Below are 23,957 nucleotides of genomic sequence, written 5' to 3'. Positions count from 1 at the left end.
GATGAGCTGACCAGATATATTTGTATAGTGCCTTCAAATCCTGCCTGCACACTATTTCTCTTATGCGAAGCATTTAAAACTATATACATTAAAGAAGGTAAATTAAAGCTATAATCTCTTCTCCCTAAGCTCAGCACGTAGTGCATATTTTCATTGCCCTTGCGAGAGAGTCCACCAATGGTGGTAATTCTATTGAAATTAACTTGTTTCACTTTTAAATTTCAGTATGTTGTATGCTGGTGAGACCAGGCCTTTATGCTGATGATGCTCAACCATACCGTCTCATGAAACATGTTGACCCCTGCTGCCTCACGTCCCTCGTGAACTGTTTTGATAGTGTTAAATATTGGATGGTTAAAAACTTACCAACAGTGTTGCATGTTACTGGAGTATTCCACAAGAGGGCCCATCAGGGAACAACACAGAGCTCTGAACTTCTGGATTGGCATTCTGTAAATAAAAAAAACATGACAACACTGGAGGAACCTGTGGTTGCTTCATAGCAGAAAAAGTCATTGCAGCACCATTGTAGATTGTGAGACCCCCAAGTCAACAATGTTGTGACAATGGGGACTATCTGCCCCTACACTGACCAACCATTTGATCCGCGAGGCAGCCATGGTGCGTAACATACTGCATTAAAACAAGTAAATCTCAGGCCTTAATGTGTATACAGAGAAAGTGGTTACTCAACTCTGCAGTTCCCTTTTGCTCTGCTGAGACTTTAAGCATCCTTTAGTGTTTATTGTTCAGGTTTTCTGGTGCAGAGCTTCACTGTTCTGTCAGTGTATGCAAGTCAACTTCATTTCCAACCAGGAAGCGATCAGTTTAAAGGCTCTGAAACACTCGCTGTATAGCCACATCGTACAGTTACAAGACAGTAACTACTTAGCATTTAACTGCTGAGACGAAAATGGAGCTAAAAGGAGAGTAATAATGAACTTGTAATCATCTGCTGGACAAAAACACGACTTCAAATGAAAGTTAGTCTAGCTCAGTGTCTGCTGGACGTGTCTGCAACTTACCATGTTTGCCATTACAACTGTATGCATAGAAATATTTAAATGTTGTGATTACAGCTTGTTCTGCTAAAATTGTAGGTTTGAATTTGATCAAAGCAACAGTATGTCTACTTAACGAGGACATTTGGTAGCTTCAATCAAGTTTATATATTTTAGTTGCCCTTACTATTGCAGTAATATTCCTTGTGTCAGGGTTATCTGTTTTCTTTCAGTGTTTACTGTTTTATTTTGTAGGAACTGATCTCCCTCGTGTGTCTCAGTTCAATTTACTTCCTGCCTTTGTGTTTACCTCCAGAGTTGATTGTTGACCACATTGATTTGTTTCATCTGCTCGGTCTGTGCCTCCTGTTTCCATTTCGTCATTAGTTACTTTTTTTTATATGTCATCTCCTCAGTTTTGTCTTTGTTGAAAGTCCTGATCCTGCCTTGTTTTCGTGAACAGTTTGAGTTTCGTCTGTTTATTTTCTGCTGTGCGTGCCCCTTACTGTATTTTTCTTATTTTCAAGAAATTCTGTCTTTTGGATGGAATCCAGTCTGCTCTATTATTACCTCTGTTACCTGTGCAGGGACCAGGTTCTAAATTAAGTGTCTTAAAAAATCTTTTTACCATCCAAAAAGACCCCCACTTGAGGGGGTAGTTTTAATATAAAAGTAAAGTAACCTTTGTGGTGGGGCTTAAAGTGCAATCAGATGCCTCATTAGTCGAGTACTCCAGCATTTTATTTAAGCTACTTTATTCACGTGTTTTAAATACACATTTTTTCTTGTCTCTTGTCCTATCAACAGTAGCACTTTGAATCTGAATGTCCTCCATGTTCACTGTTTAATGTACACTCGATTTATACATCATCATCCTCTGCAACACTGCCTTCCAGTATACTGGAGTGGAACAGCCTGTTGTAGCTCTCTGTTGTTCATATCTCTTATTTGCCCAATCTGTTTTTTGCCAGCGATGGAAACGCAAGTGAATAACAATCTGCAGGAATCTTCTTGTTCCTTGAAAAAGTTCCTGGGACTTGTGGTCAAAACATGGTGTAAGTTACACGATCCTCTGACTTAATGTCCTATGGTACTTTATTCTTTAACCATCATTAGTTTACGTAGACAGTGCAGTGTAGACTGGTTAGAACTGCTGACTGTCTTTCTCAATGAAGATGCATGCATAGTTTACAGTCATTTTATTTGTGTGTGTGTGGATCTGTATTTCTCTGTGTCGATGATCCATCTAGCATACACCTACTTCTAGTCTTGAGTGTGTGTGTGTGTGTGTGTGTGTGTGTGTGTGTGTGGCCACCTGCTCTCTGATGGGTGGGTACACTATGTTTGTTCTCAGCAGATAAAGGCTATTGGGGAGGAGAGGAAGCCCTTTGCTTCAAAGGTCATTGAAGGCTCGAACAGGAAACGCTTTCAGACGAGATGGCAATCGAACCATCAACCAACTCTTTCAGCTCTCGTCCTTTCAGCTTTTAGCTACAAACACTGCTGTGTATCAGTGCAGGGGATAGAACACCTGGTGGCCTTGACCCATTTTAATGCGAAAGCAGAGCTGTGCTATTTGAAGTGTCCCTCTCATTTCTCTATCCTCTCATCACCATTTCTGATTATCTTAACATCTTCCCTTTATTATCAGATAACATTTTATTAGATGTACAAATAATAAGAAATACTAAGATTATATATAGACTACAAAATTTGGTGTTCTGTCCTTCATATAAGAGCAAGCCCTACAAACTGCACAATGGAAAATTGTACATGCACTCCGCAGCGACCCATGTGTTTACTGAACTTCCCCTATCTCCCAGTGGAAATCATTTGTCTGTGCCAGTTAGGTTTGGGTATGATCATGGTTTGTTTAAAAATAACAAAAAACTTTTCAAGTCTGGAGGAGCTGCAAAAATGAAGACACATGTCTGAATGGAGTGAGCTGGAAATAAAACGGCTCCATATCACAAGGCCCTGTAATGTCCAACTGAGCGGATGTGATATGATGCAAGGAAGTCATGAATATGTAAATCAGCATCAATAGTGTGCTCAATTTCTTGGCCATACCAATACCAAGCAAGCCATATACCAGGTTTTGACGTTCTTGGCTGTCTTCTATACATATTTTGAACCTTTGTATCCTGTTCTTTTCTGTATATGGTATGTATTTATATATGTTTAGTCTGTACTCTTTTACCGTCGTCCAAAACTACATCCATGCATAACAAACACTTCATCCCTGTAGCACGCAGAGCATCCCCTGACGGCATTGTTTACCCAACATGCTGATGCCATGCCGCATAATTTCCCGTTAAGGGATTTGGAATTCTCAGAGAAGCTCGGCCAGTCCAAACACCAGAGTTTACTCTGACTTACGAAGCCCAGTGGGAGATCGTGCTATCAGTAGGACCAGAATGCAGGATGAAGTTCCATGGAAGCTGAGCTGTGGCTCATCCAGACCACAAGAGATTGGATTTGCTTGAATCTACAGTATTTGGAATGTTACAGGAAATGAGATATACTGGCAGAAAATGAAAAAGCAGTCCCTGAAAAGCAGCGTGCACTTCATGCAAACAAATGAGAGTAAAACACTATCTGTATTAAAGATCCTTGGCTTTTTGGATACTGTAAATATCAAGTATTCATGAAATCAGATGCATTTTTCATACAATAACAAAATGGAACATGCTTGCAGTTTTAATTTAGAAACTAAATCCCTCCTAATGCCAGATTGGCTCACTACAGATAACAAGATAACAAATTCCTTCTCAAATACCAGAGAGGGTTGTCGCCCAGTGTCCAAGTCTTTTATTTTCCATCTTGTTAAAATGTCATCTAACTTCTCAATCAATCAATCAAATTTTATTTGTATAGCCCATATTCACAAATCACAATTTGTCTCATAGGGCTTTAACATTGTGAGACATCCTCTGACCTTAACCCTCATCAAGAGTAAGGAAAAACTAATAACTCCATAACCATCTGTCTGTCCTTCTGTCTGTATCTGAAAAGCATATTTTTCCAACCATTTATCTGATCTGCCTCACACTGGGCTTGTGTATTGTTATTGGCCTGGGGGAGTGCAGTGTCAAACTTGTTGTGATTTGGACATGCGATACTCTCAATCTTAATATAATTTTAATAAACAGGTGACCTGTAGTGCTCTGTAGCAGACAGCGGGGTCGGGGCAGTGTGCATTCAGTCTGTGGACTATGCTTGAACACGTCTTCTTCTACATCCTCTGATAAACTACAGCAGCGGGCAGCAACTGGCAGCTTGCAGCCAATAATATCTGTCCTGCCAGATCATTTTGATAATCAGATTATTTTTATTTCACGATATTGGATTGACACAGTCATTCATGGTTGTCGGGGGTGCTAACCTCTGTCATGGCAACAATATTTATATATCACTTCCTTTTTTAGCAGTTTGTCTGCAAAGTAGAGGTACATTTGCTTTGTTGCTGTAATGCTTTATATTGCCTTTTTTTATTTTGAAAAGCTGTGAACTTGGGACTGAAATAGAGGAAAATAATACATTCAGTGTATGACCAGTTAAGTCAATCTTTTAAACCGATGTATTAACCAAAAATGTATAATAAAGGAAATCAGGTTCTTTTTATGAAACACATGACAATAAACCAGGTAGAATGAACACAAAGTTTTCTAACTTCACTGAAATAAACGTTTATACAAGGTTCCTCACACAACATCCAGCACACAAATAATAAAAAAGTAACACAATGTTATATAACTGTTTGAGGAGGACTCACTAATGACAGGGAATAATAAAGGTATAATAATAAAGAAGCTGCAGAGCATTAATACAGGTCAAGAAAACATTCCAAACAGGCAAATTTACAATAGGCACGGCACTAGTTTAACTAATAGTGATTGATGTCTTTTTTATATCATACAGCAATTAACAACTCTTGTTTACAATATCTGCTATTGTCTTTAGTGGTATATACACATTTAAGAACTTAGTTCTGTAATGGGGTGGTATCTGTAGTGTTTCCTTGCTTTATTAAATAATATCTAAGATCTTCTCAAAAAGATCTGAGATATTTTGTCTGGGTATCATACAAGCATATGGTTTCTTCAGGGTGATTCCTGACGTCTCTTTGAAATCTCTTCATTTGACAGTTTCCTCATTATCAGCATCAACAAAGCACAATGAGAAAAATAACTCACCGAATGTTGTTTTATTTCAATAGTGCAGCTACTCTCTCATTCCATATACTCTACCTTCATTATATCCTTCCACTTTGCCCTTCTGTTTTGATGTGTAAATGTAAAATATGTCGGCGCAGAGAAAAATGAGCTCCATTCTTCCACATCTGATCATCATCTCACCCCCCCGGTTTTCCATCTTTCCGTGCTCATTTCCATTTCATAGGGAGGAAGGCTGACAGATACAGATCTTTCTCTGCCTGCTTAGCATTTGAATCAAACATCAATGTACAGCTTCGTTAAATGCTCCTTTGGCCTCTCATCAGGGCCGGGTCTAGACAGGCATGTATGAGGGGGCAGCCACAAATCTTGAGGGGGCATTGTGCTTTATTATATTATTATTATTATAAATTGGGATTTAGTTTGAGGGGGCACAACATTTATTTGAGGGGGCCAGGCCCCCTCTTGCCCCTGCCTAGACCCGGCCCTGCCTCTCATCCCCCTCTCTGTCTGAATCTCCTGCTTTTATGTCACTCAAAGTAGCTCTCACAGTTGACGACTTAAACCTGCGTTGAGGAACTTTTGTCTCCCCCTTCTGGCAGAGAGAGTATCTACACACACATTGAGTGATCAAGCGACATACTTTGTGTCATCTCTCATTCCTTTCTCTTCTTTCTGCTGTTTCTGATGAGGAAAATCACCAATTGGAATCTGTGTTTGCCCCCACCATCAACCATCGTCATGAGACAGTAATCCTTTATCTGTTCAGGGCCGGGTCCAGACAGGCATGTATGAGGGGGCAGCCACAAATCTTGAGGGGGCATTGTGCTTTATTATATTATTATTATTATAAATTGGGATTTAGTTTGAGGGGGCACAACATTTATTTGAGGGGGCCAGGCCCCCTCTTGCCCCTGCCTAGACCCGGCCCTGGTTCACAGAGTATTAGGGACTTTGCTCTGAAACTTCCTATGTTGTTTCACCATAGGCTCTGCCATGCCCCTAGTTGATGTAGCCTACTCCATCTCAGTTAGCCAGTTTACATAAAATGGCAGCACAGTAATGTCAACACAAATACCAAATTGAAATCTCTGCAAAATACAAATTGACCTGCTGATCAGCTTAATTAGAATCGTGTGGACTCCCTATGCTAGTGTTACATTACTGATGTTTAAGCTGAATAAGTAGAATGTTGGCCACTAGAATTTGGTTTTTAACCATCATCACTGTGAATTTATGCATCACATGGTTCTGGCTGGATTAACTCTATATCTATACACTTTACAAGACAATGTACCAGTATAATAGTTTGTGTGTGTGTGTGTGTGTGTGCAAGCTCTCACACTTGCAGGAAATGAATATCTAGTACACTCAAATGTTGTAATATCAACACAACTTGTTCTGCCATGTTCACTTGACACATAACCACTAAACAGGTTCTTGGCAAACTCTAAGAATTATGGGAGATAATGAGGCAGCAGAGTAAACCTTTACAATACTTCTGTTTAGTGGACATAAATTATAATTTTTTTTACATTTGTCATGAAGCAACAACATTAGCAACACTAGCCATTTTTTGTTTTTTAAAAAATAAATTAAAGAATCTTAAATAAAGTTTCTGGAATTCAACTGATCCCCTAAAAAACTAAGTAACAGATAATCAGGTAGTGATCAGCAGTTTATTAAAGATTTTTCATGAGTTTGATATGAGACATGAAACTACACGAATGCAATGACAGTGGAATTAAGACTTTAACATAGGTAGACACAATTTGACCCATTAATGGTAATGTTGCTGTCTGCATTAATAGGTTCCTGTTTTTGTTCCTCATACACCTGAGTGTAGTGGTTATATATATGACAAAGCCAAATATTTATATATGCAGCTTTAAGTGGTTCTTTTTACTTAAATCCAAACACGAATGTGACAAGTAGAGTATCATGTTACAGACCATCAGTTCCTCTTCTGATTAATAAAAAGCCACCAGATAGTCAAGCTCTGTTTTCAATTACATTTATTGAACTTTTATATAACTTTTTATTTTTTATTATTCTACTACAGTTGTTTCAGTAAAAAAAAAATATTTGCACAGCTTCTGATCTCACAGCTGACACGACTGCATGAATACTGAGGTCACACAGACTGAGCAGCCATCTTCTTAGCTCTGCGAGAAGCTCCGGACTTCCTCTTCCCTTTAGCCTTGCTGAGGGGTATTAGGGGTAGCTTCTTGCCTCCTTTCTTGGTGTTAGAGCGCTGACTAGCAGGGGGAAACGCAGACAAGCACACAGGAACAGGTTAGGACGTGCAAATATGTCATGCCTTTGGGAGAGTGATGCACAAGAACCCTCACCTCCTGATCTTGGACCCGTCTCTGCGAGGGCAGGCTTTGCGTCTGTGCTGCAGGCTGCCGCAGATGAAGCAGCCCTCGCTTCCTTCGCTCTGGCCACACGGGTGGTCCGGGAGGGCACAGTGACCACACGTCTGACAGTGTTTCCATGCTTTGAGGAAACAAACAATGAAGTACACACATTAATATGAGACGGAAGGTAGTGACATGAAGCCTTCTGCTTGTTTTGATCCGCAGTGCCTCTGTATAAAAGTGCATTTTTCATTATCTGATGTGATTATGTAGAGATTTACATACATGGTTTGACACATTTCTCACAGGCTGAGCAGTGCTTCCATGCACGACCATCCTGCAGACACGGAAAAGGAAAGTTTAACGGACTGCCTTTATTTGAGTTGGCAACGTATAATGTATGCAAAGTGGTGGTTTTGTACCTTGGATGGACAGACGTTGCATTTATCACAGTGTTTGTTGAGGGACAAGACGTATCTCTCACAAACAGAGCAAAATCTAATAGGAGGAAGGAGGGATGCATGACATTAACATGGAAAATACACTGTATCAGCTGAATAATCTCTGGGCTGCGTGCTAAACCTTGTAACTTGAGTGTGGGATTTATTCCAGTGATATCCTCGGTGGTGGACAAACTATGCAGCAGTGCCAACATTTCTCTGTTACCATAAACATATTTCTTCTATTTATGTACCGACAATTCCTTGTTTTTTATTTGGCATATACACTGATCAGCTGATGCATCAGGCTACAACCACAATGATATATTTTCATTTTCAAAATCACACTTTTGCTAAGTTACAAGAGTTTTGGAAATGCTGCCAGCCACGTTTAAGTCTGAAAACTCTATTAAAAAAAACCTTATCTTTGTTAATTTCATTACCACTGATAAATCATTATGGTATTAATACCAACACAATCCCCGCCGTTCAAACATTATTGAGCAACCCTGCCAGCCTCTTCTTCTTTTTCTTCTTCTTTTGGTTAATGCTTTCTCAACCTCCTACAATTGGTCCAAAACTCTTAATTATCCAACAAAGTGTTTTGATACCTGTAGCCCTCGTCTTTGGGCAGGACAACATCTTTGGGACAGATGTTGGTGAACAATCTAACAGGAGTCTGCTTCCGGCCTGTCTTCCCATGTTTGTACAGAGGATGATTGTCGTAGTCCACCTGTTTAGAAACAACAAAAACACATTGTTCATAGTTCACAGAGACAAAACCTTCAGAGCAACCTGTTGAAGGTTTATACTTAATATATAATATCACTTATATCAGAACATTTCTTGAAAGATCTTCCATAAACAATCTGCAGTAAAGCAAGAGAGAACAAGCAACTGAGTATTTGGTTATTTCACTTGTTATAAGACTACACACTTTCCAACACTGCAGACGTGATATCAAAATAAAACCCAAAGAGATTCTCCATGCTTTCTGAGTCAATCTGAAGCGGTTTTAATCAGTCTGCCGATCCCCTTTACCCGTCATGTAAACCTGATGTACCGTCAGTGTACCTGGTAGTCCAGCATGGTGAGAGAGGGGATGCACTCTCGGATGCGAGGCTCAAAGAAATATGGAAAGATCCACGTCATTGGCATCTCAGCATTGCTGCTCTCTGCACAGACAAACACACACGTTAGTAGGAACACTGGATTTGAGTTAAATTCCATTTAAAATCGAATCAATAGGTGAAACTATTTAGTATACTTCACAGAGATGTGACAGACACTGAATATGTTAGAAAGGGATCTAAAGATTTTACTGCAGAGGGTAAATATTTTGTTCACGTCAATAGGAAGTTGAATCTGAAAGAAACAGCTTCAACCCTGTTGTGAGTTAGATGGAATCTGACCCTTCACCACGCCCGTCCTATTTAGTTACAGTTGCTATGCAAATATTGATCTGTCCCAAGGCCTTAATGGTGGCAGATTTCTTTAAATATTTCTTCAAATGAAGACAAGAGCAGCTTTTCAGCTCTGGCGTTGCCGCTTAAACTGTTACAAGCAGATGTGATCAGCAATATCAGCAAGCGCTCTACTGAGTGCCTAACAATGGATTAGGCCCTGGGGCAACAACCACTATTTTGGGGCTTTCGGTTTAGACAGCAGATATCTGGGCCGAGACTCCATCCTCCATACGTCCTAGATGGTTGTGACACTTTTTGTAGCTGTTTTTGGGCCAGAAAACATTTGGGCTAATCTCTATTACCAGCGCCCTGCATGAGGATACAGATACATCTAACAAAGCAGATAGACGATGCATGTCAGTCATGTGTTCAGCCTCTTTTGCTCACCACACAGATTGTGTATCTGCACGTGACCTGAGCCTGCTATAGAAACGGAAACCAAAGTCTTGTCCCTCGCCAGATTCTGCATATTCACATGCAGACTATGTTTATAGAAACTAAAGTGACACTGACCAGAGCTCTGCAGCTTCTTCCATGCCTGTGAGATCAGAGAGAAGCTATTGGCCAGAGGCTTCACCAGCCCACCGAATGGAGGGTCAGCCACCATCACCACTTTCTCCTTGTCACCCTCGTTGAGGAAGGCCTGCAGAACTGCACTGGTGGCCTGATAAGAGACAAAGCTTTAATTTACAGCACTGGGAATTGAAATAACATGGGAAATAAAAGTGGTTGAACCCTTACCTCTCCACCAAAGAAGTGATGGTTGAACATGTTGTAGTGACAGAACTCATCCCGGTTGTAGAACTGGGCATATCTGAAACAGATGTGGATGAATGTTTTGTCAGAATTACATATACTCCTAATGTCGCTGTGTCCAAAATCATGCACTCAAATTCAGCAAACACCCTTCAGGATCCTGAAGTGTGTTATCCTGGTAACAAAAAGGTGAGTGAGTGCAACCTGCAGGCTCAAGCTTGTGACCCAGGGACACACCCTCTTTGCACTTCTACGGTGCACATTCTTTACAGAAACAGACGAGAGACGGACAAGAAGATCTCAGGTAAGCAAAGCTGAAGAAACCACGTACAAACGTGTAGAGTTTAGTCTGCGGGATAGATATAGTACTTTTACAGCATAAGGAACGCTAAAGGTTAATCTGCAGTAAACAACACTCTATGTGACTGAATAACTGGTTTTCACAGACTTTTCCAAAACCCGAAGAACTGGTTTTCTCTACAAACCCAGCCAAAGGAAAACTACAGAGAACTGCTGAAATAAAGTGCAAAATGCCAAAATACTTTAGCTTGAGGTTTAATGTACAATTGTTGTTTTGCTCTGCTCTGAGAAATGTCAGAAAAGGAGTTGCTATCAGTCGGTAATGGACAGTCAACAACGGCTCAGCCAGAGCAGTGTGGTGTCACAGCGCCCACTGCAGGCGCCCACAGTGTACTGGAGGATGGACTGAGCCTCACTCCACTGGACTCCAACAGTTACTGGCTGGCTCAGCCATTCCCACGCTCACCAAAACTACAAAGGAACAAAGGCAAAGCTGTAAAGCCTTCCCAGGTAAACAAGAGAGTGGTGGGGCTGGAAGTTTCAAATGATTCCAAGAATTTCATGAAAGGATGTGAAATAAAACATCTGTGTGATGAGGTTCACATTATCTGAGCAAGAGCACAAACCAGGTTGGTCCCTTTTCTGCAGCATAGTCAGTGTACAGCATGTTGAGAGAAATGAAATGGACCGAGACAAATGAAAAGGTCTGTGTCCCAACATGTTCAGTTTCGGGTTCAGTAGGTGTTTCCCTGGAAGCTTGCGTTGTGTTCTATACAACTTGCAGTATATTTGCTTATGTATTCTTATGTTGCAATGAGGTTATGTTTTTGTGTACATTTGTCTGTATGTATGTAGCAGTGTCACGTCTTTCTGTACTACTGAGCTAAATTATGCATGTGGGAATACTTGTTGTAGGACCTTGACTCATATAAATGACTTAGTCAGAACCAGTGACTCCATAAATGGACTGCATGACAGCTCCCAAAAGCGAAGCCCCCTGGTGGCTGGTTGCAGCTTTAAACACATACAGTGTTTGATTAGGACAGCTCAACTCAAAATGTGTCTTTTAACTGAACGTCAGGGGATTCACGAGATGAGAGTTCACATTTAACCCTGTTAAGGAAGGTGAAGCACGTTCATGCTCAGTTTACTGGAACTCTGCTCTCTACAGGAGCAGCTGTCCAGACATTTGGAGGAGCTACAGGCAGAGAGATCCAAGACTGAACACCACATCAAATCTCTGAAAAAACGCAACAAAGATCTCTCTGTAAGTACAGATCCAGACGCCGGCATTATATAAAATAATTTACTAAAAGACATCAAAGTGCATATACGCTAATAACTTAAATACATTGTCCACTCCATGTTCCTCTCTTTAGAGGAGCACAGAGACGATGAAGCAGCAGGTCCGTGAGCACTTTGAGAAACTTCTGGCTGTCCTGAAGCAGGATGAGCAGGCCGTACTGGACTCTCTGGAGCTGGACCTGAGACAGACTAGAAGTAAACTGGACCAGGTTCTGAAGGCCTGGAAGCAGCACGAGGACCAGGTGACCAGGATCATGGACAGCACCCAGAGAGCACTGAGCAAGAGTTCTGATGCAGAGGAAGATGAGGAGGTCTGACTCATTTCTCTCAATACCACAGTTTAAAAACATTGTAACTTAAGGTGTTTCCCTGCCTTTTTAAATTATTCTTTCTTTTTATTTTTCCTCTCAAGGGTCAGTCTGAGAATCTGAGGTAAAACACTGCACCATCAGATGAATCGCTCTCAGCTCCATCTACTTCAGAGCTCTGTCGTAGACCTCTCTGACTCAGTTTCTCACCTAGTCTTCACTTTTCTTTGATTCCAGTCCTAAGAAGCCAGATGCCTCTGAAAATGAAATCCGACTCAATGACGAGAGATTCTTGAGGCTTCGTAAAACTTTATACTCCATTTCCAAAAACCTGAAAGCCCAGCTACAGAGGAAGACTCTGCTGCTAGGTACTGAGCTGATTATATTCTTCATCAACTCACATGTCCACCTTCCTCCTTTATCCTCATTGAACAATAATATTGTTTTTCTGTTTGATTTACAGATTCCTGCCCTGTGGTGATTGACAGACAGACGTGCCATAGCCAGATCTCAGTGGACTCAGAGGGGCGGGCCATGTCCTTGTCAGACTCTGGCCACTCGGCTCCGGAGCATCCTCTCCAGTTTGATAAAGTGTGCTGTGCTCTGGGTTCGTCTCCTGTCACAGTGGGTCAGAATTACTGGGAGGTCGACGTACGCTGCAGCCCCGCCTGGGCTGTGGGCGTGGCCTACACAAGCCTGCAGAGGAAGGGCAAAGACAAGGGGACCAAACTGGGCCGGAACAGGAACTCGTGGTGTGTGGAGCTCCGGAACCGCAGCCTGTCTGCCTGGCACAACGACCGGCATGTGGCGTGTCAGGGGGTCGGGCAGACCCAGATCGGAAAGGTGGGTGTGTGGGTCAATTATGGCAAGGGTCAGCTGATATTTTACGATGCAGACACCATGGTTGTCCTGCAGAGGTTCACCGCAGCCATGACGCCGGTGTTCGACAGGGCTTATCACCAGTTCACCGAGCCTCTGTACCCCGCTGTACGCTTCCTGAGACCACCACAGAACCAGATGGGGCCAAACCACCTGGACATCTGTCCCCTCAACAACCTGTGATGTTCTGAGGATACTTCGGGCAAGGGGAAAATGGACAGTGATGTGGACGTACCTTACCAATGATAACGTGCGCTGTCTTTTCGATCAATGGCATGCCATGTTTAACCAATCACTACCACAACATCCTTTTAGGGTTGTTACAATCAGACCTACGAGTAATTTAGACCTTGCTCAGACCTGACGACCAGTGTTCAACCTTGTCTGACAGCGTGCAAGGTCAGACAACACTTGTTCAAATTAGACTAGGGTAAGTTGTCGGACCAATCACCTTGGTCACCGTGTCATGGTGACCAAGGTGGAAGAGTCAGATTGTGTTGTTGAGCAGCTTTTAATGAGTCTTTTAGCACAGAATGCTCCAATATTAACCATGCAACATAATAATCAAGCCTTTTAAAGTCTGTTATTTTGTGTAAATCATTCATATTTTTTTCTTTCTTATCACAGAAAGTATGTTGGGAAAGGGAAATACAGGATTCTGCATCATCACTAGAGTGTAATATTGTCTGCCACAGTGATTATTTTTAGATTTTGTTCCTGTTATGGCACATGGTGTTAACTCTAACCCCTGTTAAGTCACAAGGGAGGGGAGGGAGGTGAAGTTGGGAGGTTTCCAGCACAGGAAAGACTTGCAGCATAAAGTCAAGACAGGACAGGCCCTGGATTAAGGAGAAATTTGCTCCTACTACTGTCATGAAACCACTGAGACAGAGCATCTGTTTGTAACAACAAGAGGAAATCAGAGATATGACAAACTGACCTGAAATCAATATCCAGCAGCAGACTCTTCATCGGCTCATGGTTCTGCTCCAGGTTGCGCAGCTTGATCAGCTCCTGGAGTCTGACACAACAATAACAATCATGAGTAAAAACATATTTCAGTCTCTAAAAACTGTTTAGCACATTTTTAAACCAGTCCTGCAACTGTATTTTATGATTACTTACAGAAGCGGAAATTAGTGACAACAAAAAGTATTTCAGTGTTTCCTTGTATCTGATAAGGAGATGAGACTGGGTTAATTTAATAGCTCTGAACCTGACATTATTGTCCAGCACAATGGTAGTCTATTTATGTTCAGTTCAGTATATTAGTGAGTGTGATTCGAGCATTGTGCATGAAATTCTAATGGTTGACATCTATGAGTAACTTATTACTACATGATAGAGCCCGACTGATGATTTGGTCAGACATACTGATCTATCACAGATATATCAGTAGTAGCTCTGTGTCAAAGCATAATTTATCACCTTCACTACAAGTGAACCAACAACCTACCAACCCACAGTATATATGATATAAAGAATATCAGCCAATATATCTATATCATTTCATTATTCCATACCATGTTTTTTTTCTCATAAGAGTTGTAAATATTGTTATTTTGTTGATGTGCTCGGTTACACTTCTGTCCATCCTGGGAGAGGGATCCATCACAGGTGACTCCCTGAGAGTTCTAAGTTGTTTCCCTGTTAGGGTTATTTTTGTAGTTGTTCCTCACTCTAGTCAAAGGTTTAGAACAGAGGATGTTGCACCTTGTTAAGACCTATAGCACAAATTGTGATATGCGAATATGGACTATACTAATAAAATTTGATTAATGACTTGAGAATTTTTGACTGTACTTAGTTTGTATTGGTTGTGATGGTTTCTCTACTGTCATATCTTACTAATTTACTACAGAGGAGATGTGTTTTTGTGATTTTGCTGAACATTAAAAACAGGCTGAGCCACCATAACTAAAACCGACACGAGTTCTAAGTGAATGTCCCCCTCACCTGGGTGTGCCCATGCACAGGACCTTCGTGTAGCCCAGACCAGCTAAGGTGTCCAGCAGGAAGTGAGCGCTGCGGTCGGTGAACAGGTACTGGGCGTTGCTCTTCTTGTTGTCCAGGGGACGCAGCAGCACGCTGGGCCTCTTCAGCTGGGCTGCGGTGACACCTGTGCACCGGTGAGAGGCGTGGGCCTCGCGCACTCCTGCTGGGAGCAGAGTCTGACAGTCCTGACAGAACTTCTGCTCATCCGGTCGGAGGGAGCCAAACTTCTTGAACCTGAGGGACGAGTTAAGAGTCAGGGCGAAAAACCTGAGTTGAAATGTTCAATTCTGAATTTGGTCAAATTAATTTGACTTTACAACCATCTGCAGTTTTTATAAAGTCGGCCTATATCAAGCTGATGATGTCTTGTGTCCATAAAGTAAATGATTTGTGTGAAATTTAAAAGTCAACAAGTAAATATGTGTATTATAGTTTCCAGTCACAGATGGCATCACTGAGTCCTCTGCTTTAGGTTTCTATTGACTGCAATGAAAGTGTTCAAACCTGACATTAAAATGTTGAGTGTCTCCTGTGACCACTTGGGATCGGATCTCACTTCCTTGCTCAACATAAATATTATCACAATTATTTGTGTTTGTAAAGACAAAATTAGTTTTTCACCCAGAGGTTTCTGATGACAATCTTTGAGTTGGGAGAAACTGAATAAACATATGAATGCACACAGCTTTGAAGAAAGATTTTACAAATTTAGGAAAAGTATCAATTGTGACATAGTGTTTATATTGTAGCCACAAACAAATCAGGTATTGTAGAAATGCGTTTAATCTGTAGCGAGTCAGAGGCGTCAGCTAAGTAATCAGTCCTTCATGTGGCCCAGGACAGATTTGGAGTCACAAAGCAAAAAGAATGTAGCCACATGAGTTCCAAATGTAGATTTTTGTGATGGGATCTCAGAACGCATTTGGGCGTGTTCAGACCTTGACTTGGAGCTGAACGCTTGTGATCCTATCACTCAGGACATATGTTAATACCAGGTCTGAATGGGGTGAAGGACAACTTTCTCCATAAGGTCTAGTTTTTCCCAGCACATATGCTAAGCAAGCCTAGCATAGGGCTAACACAAACAGGCCTCTAGTTCCTTGGAGACCACGACATACTGCAGTTGACCTCTCACCTTGCACAGTACTCCTTGTGGCTGACCGGAGGTCTTTTGGACTTGTTCTCTGCTTCTCTGGCCAACAGCCTGACCTCCGACACCTTCAGAACAAACAAGACTCGTGAATACATGTCCACTGGTTCAGTCAGGGTTTCAGATGTGTTGATATCAGCGACTCGTACCTTGTCGTCCGCCCACTGGAAAAAACTGCACTCTTTTCTGTCTCTGCAGGCTGAGCAGGCATAGAATCTCCGGCCTGTCGCTTCTCCTTTGGTGACCTTCTCAAACAGCAAGGTAGGACCTGACAAAAAACACGTGGCATTTATTTGGACGTTACTCTGTCTGGCACAACCCTTGTATACCAGTATGCTGTGGATGTAGAGAGAGGTGGACTGAACTGAAATGAACACGGGTTGATTTCCTTAAATACTTACAGGAAGATGCAACCTCAACTATTTTCAATTTTACAGTTAAGAAGCAGCATGTACTTAGATAATAGAATATGACTTGAATATGAATAAATAAATTACATAAAAGGGGAACGTGAACATGAGTATTCCAGTACTTTACAAAGCAAAGGACACTTCATAAATTGCGTTATTCACTTATTCCTACGTATATTTGTTATTGCACTGATGTGTGGGGCAACACACTATATATTAAACTAATATTAGACCCTTAAGACTTAGACTGTTTAACTAGTCACACATGAAACTTAAATATTAGGTTGATTAATATGGAAAATATTATTTGTTATATGTAAAGACAAACACTTACTTCTACATGAAAACCTTACAACGCTATTTAGATAAATATTAAATAAAGAGGATCATAGAGGGAAGTATAATCTCAACATTCCTATAAACGCACAACAACAAACCCGATGTGTGCTCCTGTGTATGTAGTGAAACTGCGGAATTCTCTGGACAGGGATTTAAAATGTTGCACAGATATTATTCAAGAAAGGTTTTAAAGAAAATATTGAAACGGTATGGACATAATCTGTTTGTTATATTATTTATATAACATTATTATAACTATATTTCCCTTCATGGAATATGCACGTGTGTTGTTTTGTTTTGAGACAACTATGAGAAGAACGACATTAACCAAACTAAAACAAATATTAGACACGTGTTTATCTTTTTTTTGCCACCCTGTTAGCTTGTGTGAGGTAGTTCTAAAGTTAAGCCTCCATTACTATAAAAGCAGTTTAGTGCAGTGTTAACGAGCCGAATTGACTCAAACACGTCGTTTGTCCTTAGCATGTTACGAATATAACTATTCAGAGCGTGTAAAGATATATTAAGATGGATGAAATTTTTCTGAAGCGGTTCGGTGTGTTTTTAACTCGTGTACTTACCATGCGGGCAACATGGAGCGGGTTTACCTCCCTCTGGAAGAATCACCTCTATCCCGAGGCTGTCGTCGTGGTACTCGTCCATGTCTTTAATATCTTCCATGTTCCAGAGCCGGTGAGATTGCTTGTACAGTCTCTAACACGAGAGATCAGCCATGCTGCTTTGAGTCGCGCACTAATGACGTATTCAATTTTTCGTCGCAATAAAAGCTGATTGGCTGGAAACCAAACCGCAGCATTTGTTTTGGGATCATTCGATAATTTATTCTCGATATTATTTATTGTCAATAACACATGACATTTTCCTGAACTTGGGGTTAAGAATATTAAAAGTAAACATAGTTCAATACATAATCATTAATTAATAATAGGTCTCTGATCAGTCTCCATCTGATGAGGTATGTGACATGTGGTTGAGAGGTCTTCAAAAAGATGGTTGGATGGATGGTTGGATGGAGGACCTTGAGTTTTCATTTGTATTTTATTTGAGGTCCAAAACTATTGTTTTCCCATTAAAACTAGTCATATAAGAATTAGCCCTTTTATGAATTTACAATTAGGATTGGATAGTATTGTTTCTTTATTCCACATTTATATACGCATACATGTTACTACAACAAAACAAATTTGTTGGGTAGTTGTGATCAGTTGGTGCCAATGCAGGATATCAAACCATATATCATTCCTTGAACTAATGGAACAGGATCAACCACTTCAGACCAAGTGAAATAAGAGCGACGCTGCTCTGTATTTTTATTCAACTCTTCACAAAAGCTGTTTGAACTGATCCTCAGCATCCACTTCCTCCTAATCAGTTGCTCCTAAGATAATATAAGACACAACTTAATTGATCCCACACTTGTTACAGCAGCAGACAGTCAATGTGACATAGAGAAATGCAAAAGATAAAAAAATCAATATTGAAATACAGAATATGTATATAATATACAGACACCTTTCACTACCTGATATTGTTTGTATAGAAATGCACTAGAGCAAAGTGCAGTGGCACAGGATGATAGCATGAGGATGTAAACTGTATTTGTACACTATAACGAGATATTGAAATAGACGTGTCACTATATATGCATCTATAGACATATACGCATTGTCCTAGCACGTCCAAACTTCTGTCTCATGATCGGAGTCCAAGCCTGAACAGCTCTATGTGTCAATATTTCCTCAGTCATTATTTATTTTTTTCAGGCAAAAAGCATGCAACGCTTCAAAATGCATGTGCTCGGGTCCGCCCAGTGCTGCTTTGCAGCCCTAGTTAACATTGTTATATGTTCCTATATGCAAATTTGGGAGATTTTACAAATACTGACTTTTCTCTGAGCAATAAAATCTGAAGTTCTGTCACGTTGTTATAACCCCACAAAACCTCTTTATAAAGATGTGTTAAAAACAAATTAAGATAAGACAACATAAGTTAAGATTGACTTTATTAATCCCAAAGGAAAATCTTTAAGTTCTTTCCAACCACCAGAACAATTAAAATGGTTTCATTCTACAAAACTTCAGATTATGTCCGGTCATGATTATTTTTAAATCAATCTATAACTAAAGTGGTTGCACTTAGAACAGTAAAAGCACTGAAACGTTTTGAATGGATCATAAAATAAATTGCTTCTACAGTGATTGTATTAAAATTCTTTTAAGAAATTGGATTTGTGGTTCAAATGTCTGAGTTTAATGAGAAATATGAACAATTTGACACTGAAATTGATGGTAACTGACAATATAGAATTAATATACAGCAGTCTAAGTTCACTTAGTTAGTTTGTGTGTTTATACTGTTATTATTTTCATAATAAATGTTTTTCTTAAACACAAATGTTGTGTTCATTAATGTTGCATAAGTGTGAAGTTTTCCAACCTCAACTCCATATCCTTCATCTTTGCTTGCTGAGCACTGACAGGTGAAGTTATAAGGATTATTATTATTATTCCGGCAACTGAATTGGCTTTTTGAGGCTTTAACGTGCTCAAATTCTTACCAAAATTTGCAGAAAATTAGAAAGTAGTGAAAATGTATGTATTCTAGAGGAATTTTCAATGGGCGTGGCAAAATGGCTCAACGGTGCCCCACGAGACCCCCGGAAGATGTTCACATTGACCGATCTTCACAAAAATCGATACACAGGTGTATCATGACGAGACAAACAAAAAAGTCTTGGAAAAACGCAACAGGAAGCCTGCTATTTTGCATTTAGTGGCCATTTTGGCCATGTTCCACATTTTTACTCTGAGGTACTTGTACCAGGGCTTACGTCAGATCAACTTCAAATTGAGATGAGTGTCATCACAACAAGATGCAAGATGGGAATACAAAGTTATTCAAAGATCGATTTTTCGTCACACGGTGTGACCGTTGCGTGGCGTCAAAGTTTGATTACACGCCATTATAGCACAAGGTTCTGTATGCGGACCATGAATCCCTTAATGCTGAACCGTAAACAACAACTCCACTCCTGCAGTGACAGTGTCAGTGGTCATAGATCAAAGGAATCTTTATGTCTTGTATTAAATATGTTTCTGACAGCCACAATTACTGAATGCCCAAAGTAACACTGTATAATTGTGTCAAACGTAAGGTATAATAATCACGACAAAATATACAATCATTTGATGATGTCATACTTTTTACTGCACTCACACACAAATTAATGAGCAAACTTGAGCTGATTTGAATTTATAAAACCATCTTTTAATTTTCTGACAATGTGTCCATTTGTTTGCACTTTGCTTCTGTTTCTTTAAAGACTTCAGCACGTCACAGACTCAACAAACACCTCGACTCAGACAAGAAGGGAACTTCGAGAAGTTCGTGGAGCTGTGACTGACTGACTGTCTTCACCTGACTGACTTCACCTGGAGACTCGATGGCTTCCAGATTAGAAGAGGATCTCTGTTGTCCCGTCTGCCATGATGTCTTCAGAGATCCTGTTGTTCTGTCATGTAGCCACAGCTTCTGTAAAGACTGTGTGAAGATCTGGTGGAAAGACAACACAAGAAGCAGCTTCAGGAAACTCTGGAGCCCTTGAAGAAGAAGTTACAGTGTTTTGAACGTTTTAAAGTAGAGTTTGAACAAACAGCAAAACACATTAAGGTCCAGGCTGGACTCACAGAGACGCAGATCAAGGAGCAGTTTAAAAAGCTTCATTGGTTTCTGGAGGAGGAAGAGGAGGCCAGGATGGCTGCACTGAGGGAGGAAGAGGAGCAGAAGAGTGGGATGATGAAGGAGAAGATTGAGGCTCTGAGCAGAGACATAACGGCTCTTTCAGACACAATCAGAACCACAGAGGACGAGCTGAGAGCTGAAGACGTCTCGTTCCTGCTCAACTACAAGGCTGCAGTGGATCGAGTCCAGCAGCGCCCCCTGCTGGATGACCCACAGCTGGCGTCAGGAGCTCTGATAGACGAGGCCAAACATCTGGCCAACCTGAGCTTCAAAATCTGGAACAAGATGAAGGACGTGGTCTCCTACAGTCCTTTGGTTCTGGACCCAAACACTGCTAATCCAGTACTCGTCCTGTGTGAAGATCTGACCAGTTTGATACGAGCACAGAAACAGAAGCTTCCTAACAATCCAGAGAGGTTTGATCATTACTACTTAGTACTGGGATCTGAGGGGTTTAACTCAGGGACTCACAGCTGGGACGTCCTGGTTGGAGACAGTACATGCTGGGCACTGGGTGTAAGAGCAGAGTCTCTCCAGAGGAAGGGAAATAAACCGTCTGGATCATGGGGAATATGGTTCCATAAAGGTAAATACTCGGCAGGGTCACCATCAGTATCACCTGATCTCTCTGTGCAGAAGATCCAGAGGATCAGAGTGAAACTGGACTGGAACAGAGGAAAACTGTCGTTCTCTGATCTAGATACTAACAAACACTTTCACACCTTCACACACCCTGTCACTGAGAAGATGTTTCCATTCTTTAGCATCAGAGCAGTTAGAGATAACGATTTTATTCATCCTATTTATTTCTTCAAGAGAAATCTGCTGAATTTAAATATTAAACTGGTTATTTCTAAAGCTTTGTTTATTTCTCCTTTTACTTCTCACTCATTTTTGTTTCTCCAGTTGACTTTTCCACGTATGTAAAAATATTTCATTATTTTCTGATCTTTGTATTTGGTTTGTTTTTTATTTCCATGGAAAATATTTTCTATCATTTAGATTTTGTGTGGATCCATGAAGTCGAGCAAACTGATGAAGATCCACATAAAAACACATTTATCAATCACAGCTGATCATTGTTTACATTCAACAAACTTTATTAAAACTCACACATGAGACATGATTCATGTTTAATCACATAAAGTCTGTTCACATGTGAAATAATCCAACATATATGAACATGTGACGAATCCAAAATGATTCTGTTTGTAAAAGTGTTCATTCAACAGCAGCCTGGTGATGTGATTTAATATTGTGATAAAAATAATAAAAGCTATGAAACAGAAACAGAGTTCTGACCTTATTTAAGTTGTAATATAAATATAACATCATCTGTCATTAAGTTTTAACACTCAGATAGTTTCAGGTTTTTAGTTAAACATGAAATCTAAACTATTAATAAATACACCACTGTTAGTGTCACAGTTCCAGTGCCCTTTGTTTACACTGAGTTCACCTGTAGTCCCAGATCATCAGCACGCTTCTCATTAGGACGGTTGTTTTCTTTCTGCAAGACTACAACTCCCATGTATCCCTGCCAGCCCGAGCACTGCGTTCATGCTGAGCAGCAGCAGTCTGCAACATGCACGCTGTTATCTAACATGAGACAGGAAGCTGTGTGGTTTGACCCTTCAAAATAAAATTATGTCGCCTCTCTGGTTGTGAACATTGGCCAGTAGAATAAAATTAATCAAAACACATTGATCTCATTCCGTATACTGCTCTCCCCCTGTACATATATATATATATGTATATATATATATATATATAAAATTCTATTAATTTAACTTTGTGGGGCTTTAAAACACAACTGCAATGATGATCGCATTTTGATTCACATTACAGGTGCTAGACATAAATAGAGTTTTATTTTTCGGATCAGTCTGTCTGGTTTTGTTTTGGCAATTTGATTTGCTGAAAATTTGTGTGAAAATGTCATTAACTGATGTTGAATAATGGTTTTGCAGTATATCGGTATTTAGAAGTGGACATGTACTGTTTCTTTTGTAAGTTAGAATTAATTTAATTTAGATTTGTCATTAGGCTTAACAACTCTTATACATGATGTTAATTTATACTACATAGGATATTTGCGTGGAGTTACATTTCATAATGTCCAGCCAAGCACTAGACTTATCTTGATACTTTTTTTATGAAATAAGGTTAAGGTTCCTTTATTGTCTTTCGTGGGAGAAATTAGTTTAGGATAACAGGTGCTGCTGCATCATAGTATACATTGAGTAAAAGTAAAAAAAATTAAATACAACATTCACCCGGTCCCTTACTATTGTTGAGGGTTAAGGTTGTTGAGGAGGTCGCACCCATGGGTCGCTCCTTTCTAAGCTCTATGAGACAAATTGTGATTTGTAAATATGGGCTGTACAAATAAAATGTAATTGATTGATACACATTTCTGATTCCACATTTTGCTGCAACACTATCAAACCCCTCCCCGGTTCGCTTTAATGGAGGCTTTTATTTTGAAATACCACACCAGGATCCCTTCAACTCCTCCATCTGACTTGACGCACGTCTCGCTCCTCCACGGTGCGCCCACACCCACCCTGCACTGGCTGCTGTTCGAGGCGGTGCAGCCTCTGCAGTGTCTGCGGGACATTGTCTCCACGGTGCGGCTGTCTTCCAGAACACCTCTGCGGCCTCAGCGGTCCGAGCACAGCCGGCCTCCCTGCACCGCTCCCCCGCGTCAGCAGCTCCATTCATCCCGCTGCCTGGCACCGAGCTGGCATCACCATCCATGTCCTGTCAATGAGGATAGAGGCTTATTTACTGTGCATCATCTGAGCCGAGCAGACGTGTGACTGGCACCATGAGCAGCACTGGTAAGAACATGTCTCTTATACACTTCCTCTCCCCATGCAGTTGTTTTGATTCCAGCATAAAGAGCAATCCCTATAACATAGTAGCATCTATTCAGGGCGTCTAGCTGTGATGCTCACTCATTGCTTTGTCCTGTTATTACACAACCTGCAGTAGCATCACTATGTGTGGTTAACTATACACTCTATACATTTAGAATGCAGAGTCTAATTCCCCTTTATCTCCCAGAGATCATCAGCATCAGTTTGCCCCCCTGCAATTTCAAATGTGTCCCTTTAAAAAAAATGAATGTCATGTGTATGAGGTGTAACGCCCACAGTGGGTTTGGTGGCCTTTTGCATCATGTGGCCCTGCGGTCCCTCCGGGTTTGAAGAGGCATGGCCGTTGTCCCCAGCAGGCCGGACTCCTGGTGGTCTCCTGTCACGGCCGGCTCCGTCTCTGAGGAAAGACTCAGCCGATGCAACGAGAAG

General features: G+C 40.7%; 3 protein-coding genes across 3 annotated transcripts; 2 read left to right on the top strand and 1 right to left on the bottom strand.

The window, feature by feature from the left end:
- Window positions 1-7,174: 7,174 nt before the first annotated feature.
- Window positions 7,175-17,625, bottom strand: zcchc4 (zinc finger, CCHC domain containing 4). Its single transcript, XM_061066239.1, has 13 exons — window positions 17,466-17,625; window positions 16,285-16,403; window positions 16,121-16,203; window positions 14,947-15,219; window positions 13,931-14,011; window positions 10,184-10,256; window positions 9,956-10,106; window positions 9,051-9,151; window positions 8,588-8,709; window positions 7,959-8,034; window positions 7,822-7,873; window positions 7,528-7,675; window positions 7,175-7,434 (listed from the first exon to the last, which is right to left on the bottom strand). The coding sequence occupies exons 1-13, from the start codon at window positions 17,563-17,565 to the stop codon at window positions 7,311-7,313; spliced, it is 1,503 nt and encodes a 500-aa protein (XP_060922222.1). The 5' UTR covers window positions 17,566-17,625; the 3' UTR covers window positions 7,175-7,310.
- Window positions 10,790-13,173, top strand: si:dkey-219e21.4 (nuclear factor 7, brain). Its single transcript, XM_061066560.1, has 6 exons — window positions 10,790-11,008; window positions 11,670-11,765; window positions 11,878-12,114; window positions 12,216-12,235; window positions 12,349-12,479; window positions 12,575-13,173. Exons 1-6 carry the CDS (start codon window positions 10,790-10,792, stop codon window positions 13,171-13,173), a joined length of 1,302 nt encoding a protein of 433 aa, XP_060922543.1.
- Window positions 17,626-19,895: 2,270 nt separating the features above from the next.
- LOC133028855 (nuclear factor 7, brain-like) lies at window positions 19,896-21,330 on the top strand (the record flags this gene model as incomplete). The annotated part of the gene is made up of 3 exons (XM_061095882.1): window positions 19,896-19,917; window positions 20,228-20,292; window positions 20,596-21,330. Coding segments are annotated over exons 1-3 (822 nt in total), but the record flags the coding sequence as incomplete, so codon positions are not given.
- Between the last annotated feature and the right edge of the window lie 2,627 nt (window positions 21,331-23,957).

Source organism: Limanda limanda, chromosome 22, assembly GCF_963576545.1.
Source record: "Limanda limanda chromosome 22, fLimLim1.1, whole genome shotgun sequence".
Lineage (NCBI taxonomy): Eukaryota > Metazoa > Chordata > Actinopteri > Pleuronectiformes > Pleuronectidae > Limanda > Limanda limanda.
The sequence above is the reverse complement of the archived record's forward strand: the minus strand, read 5'-3'. Positions and strand labels throughout refer to the sequence as shown.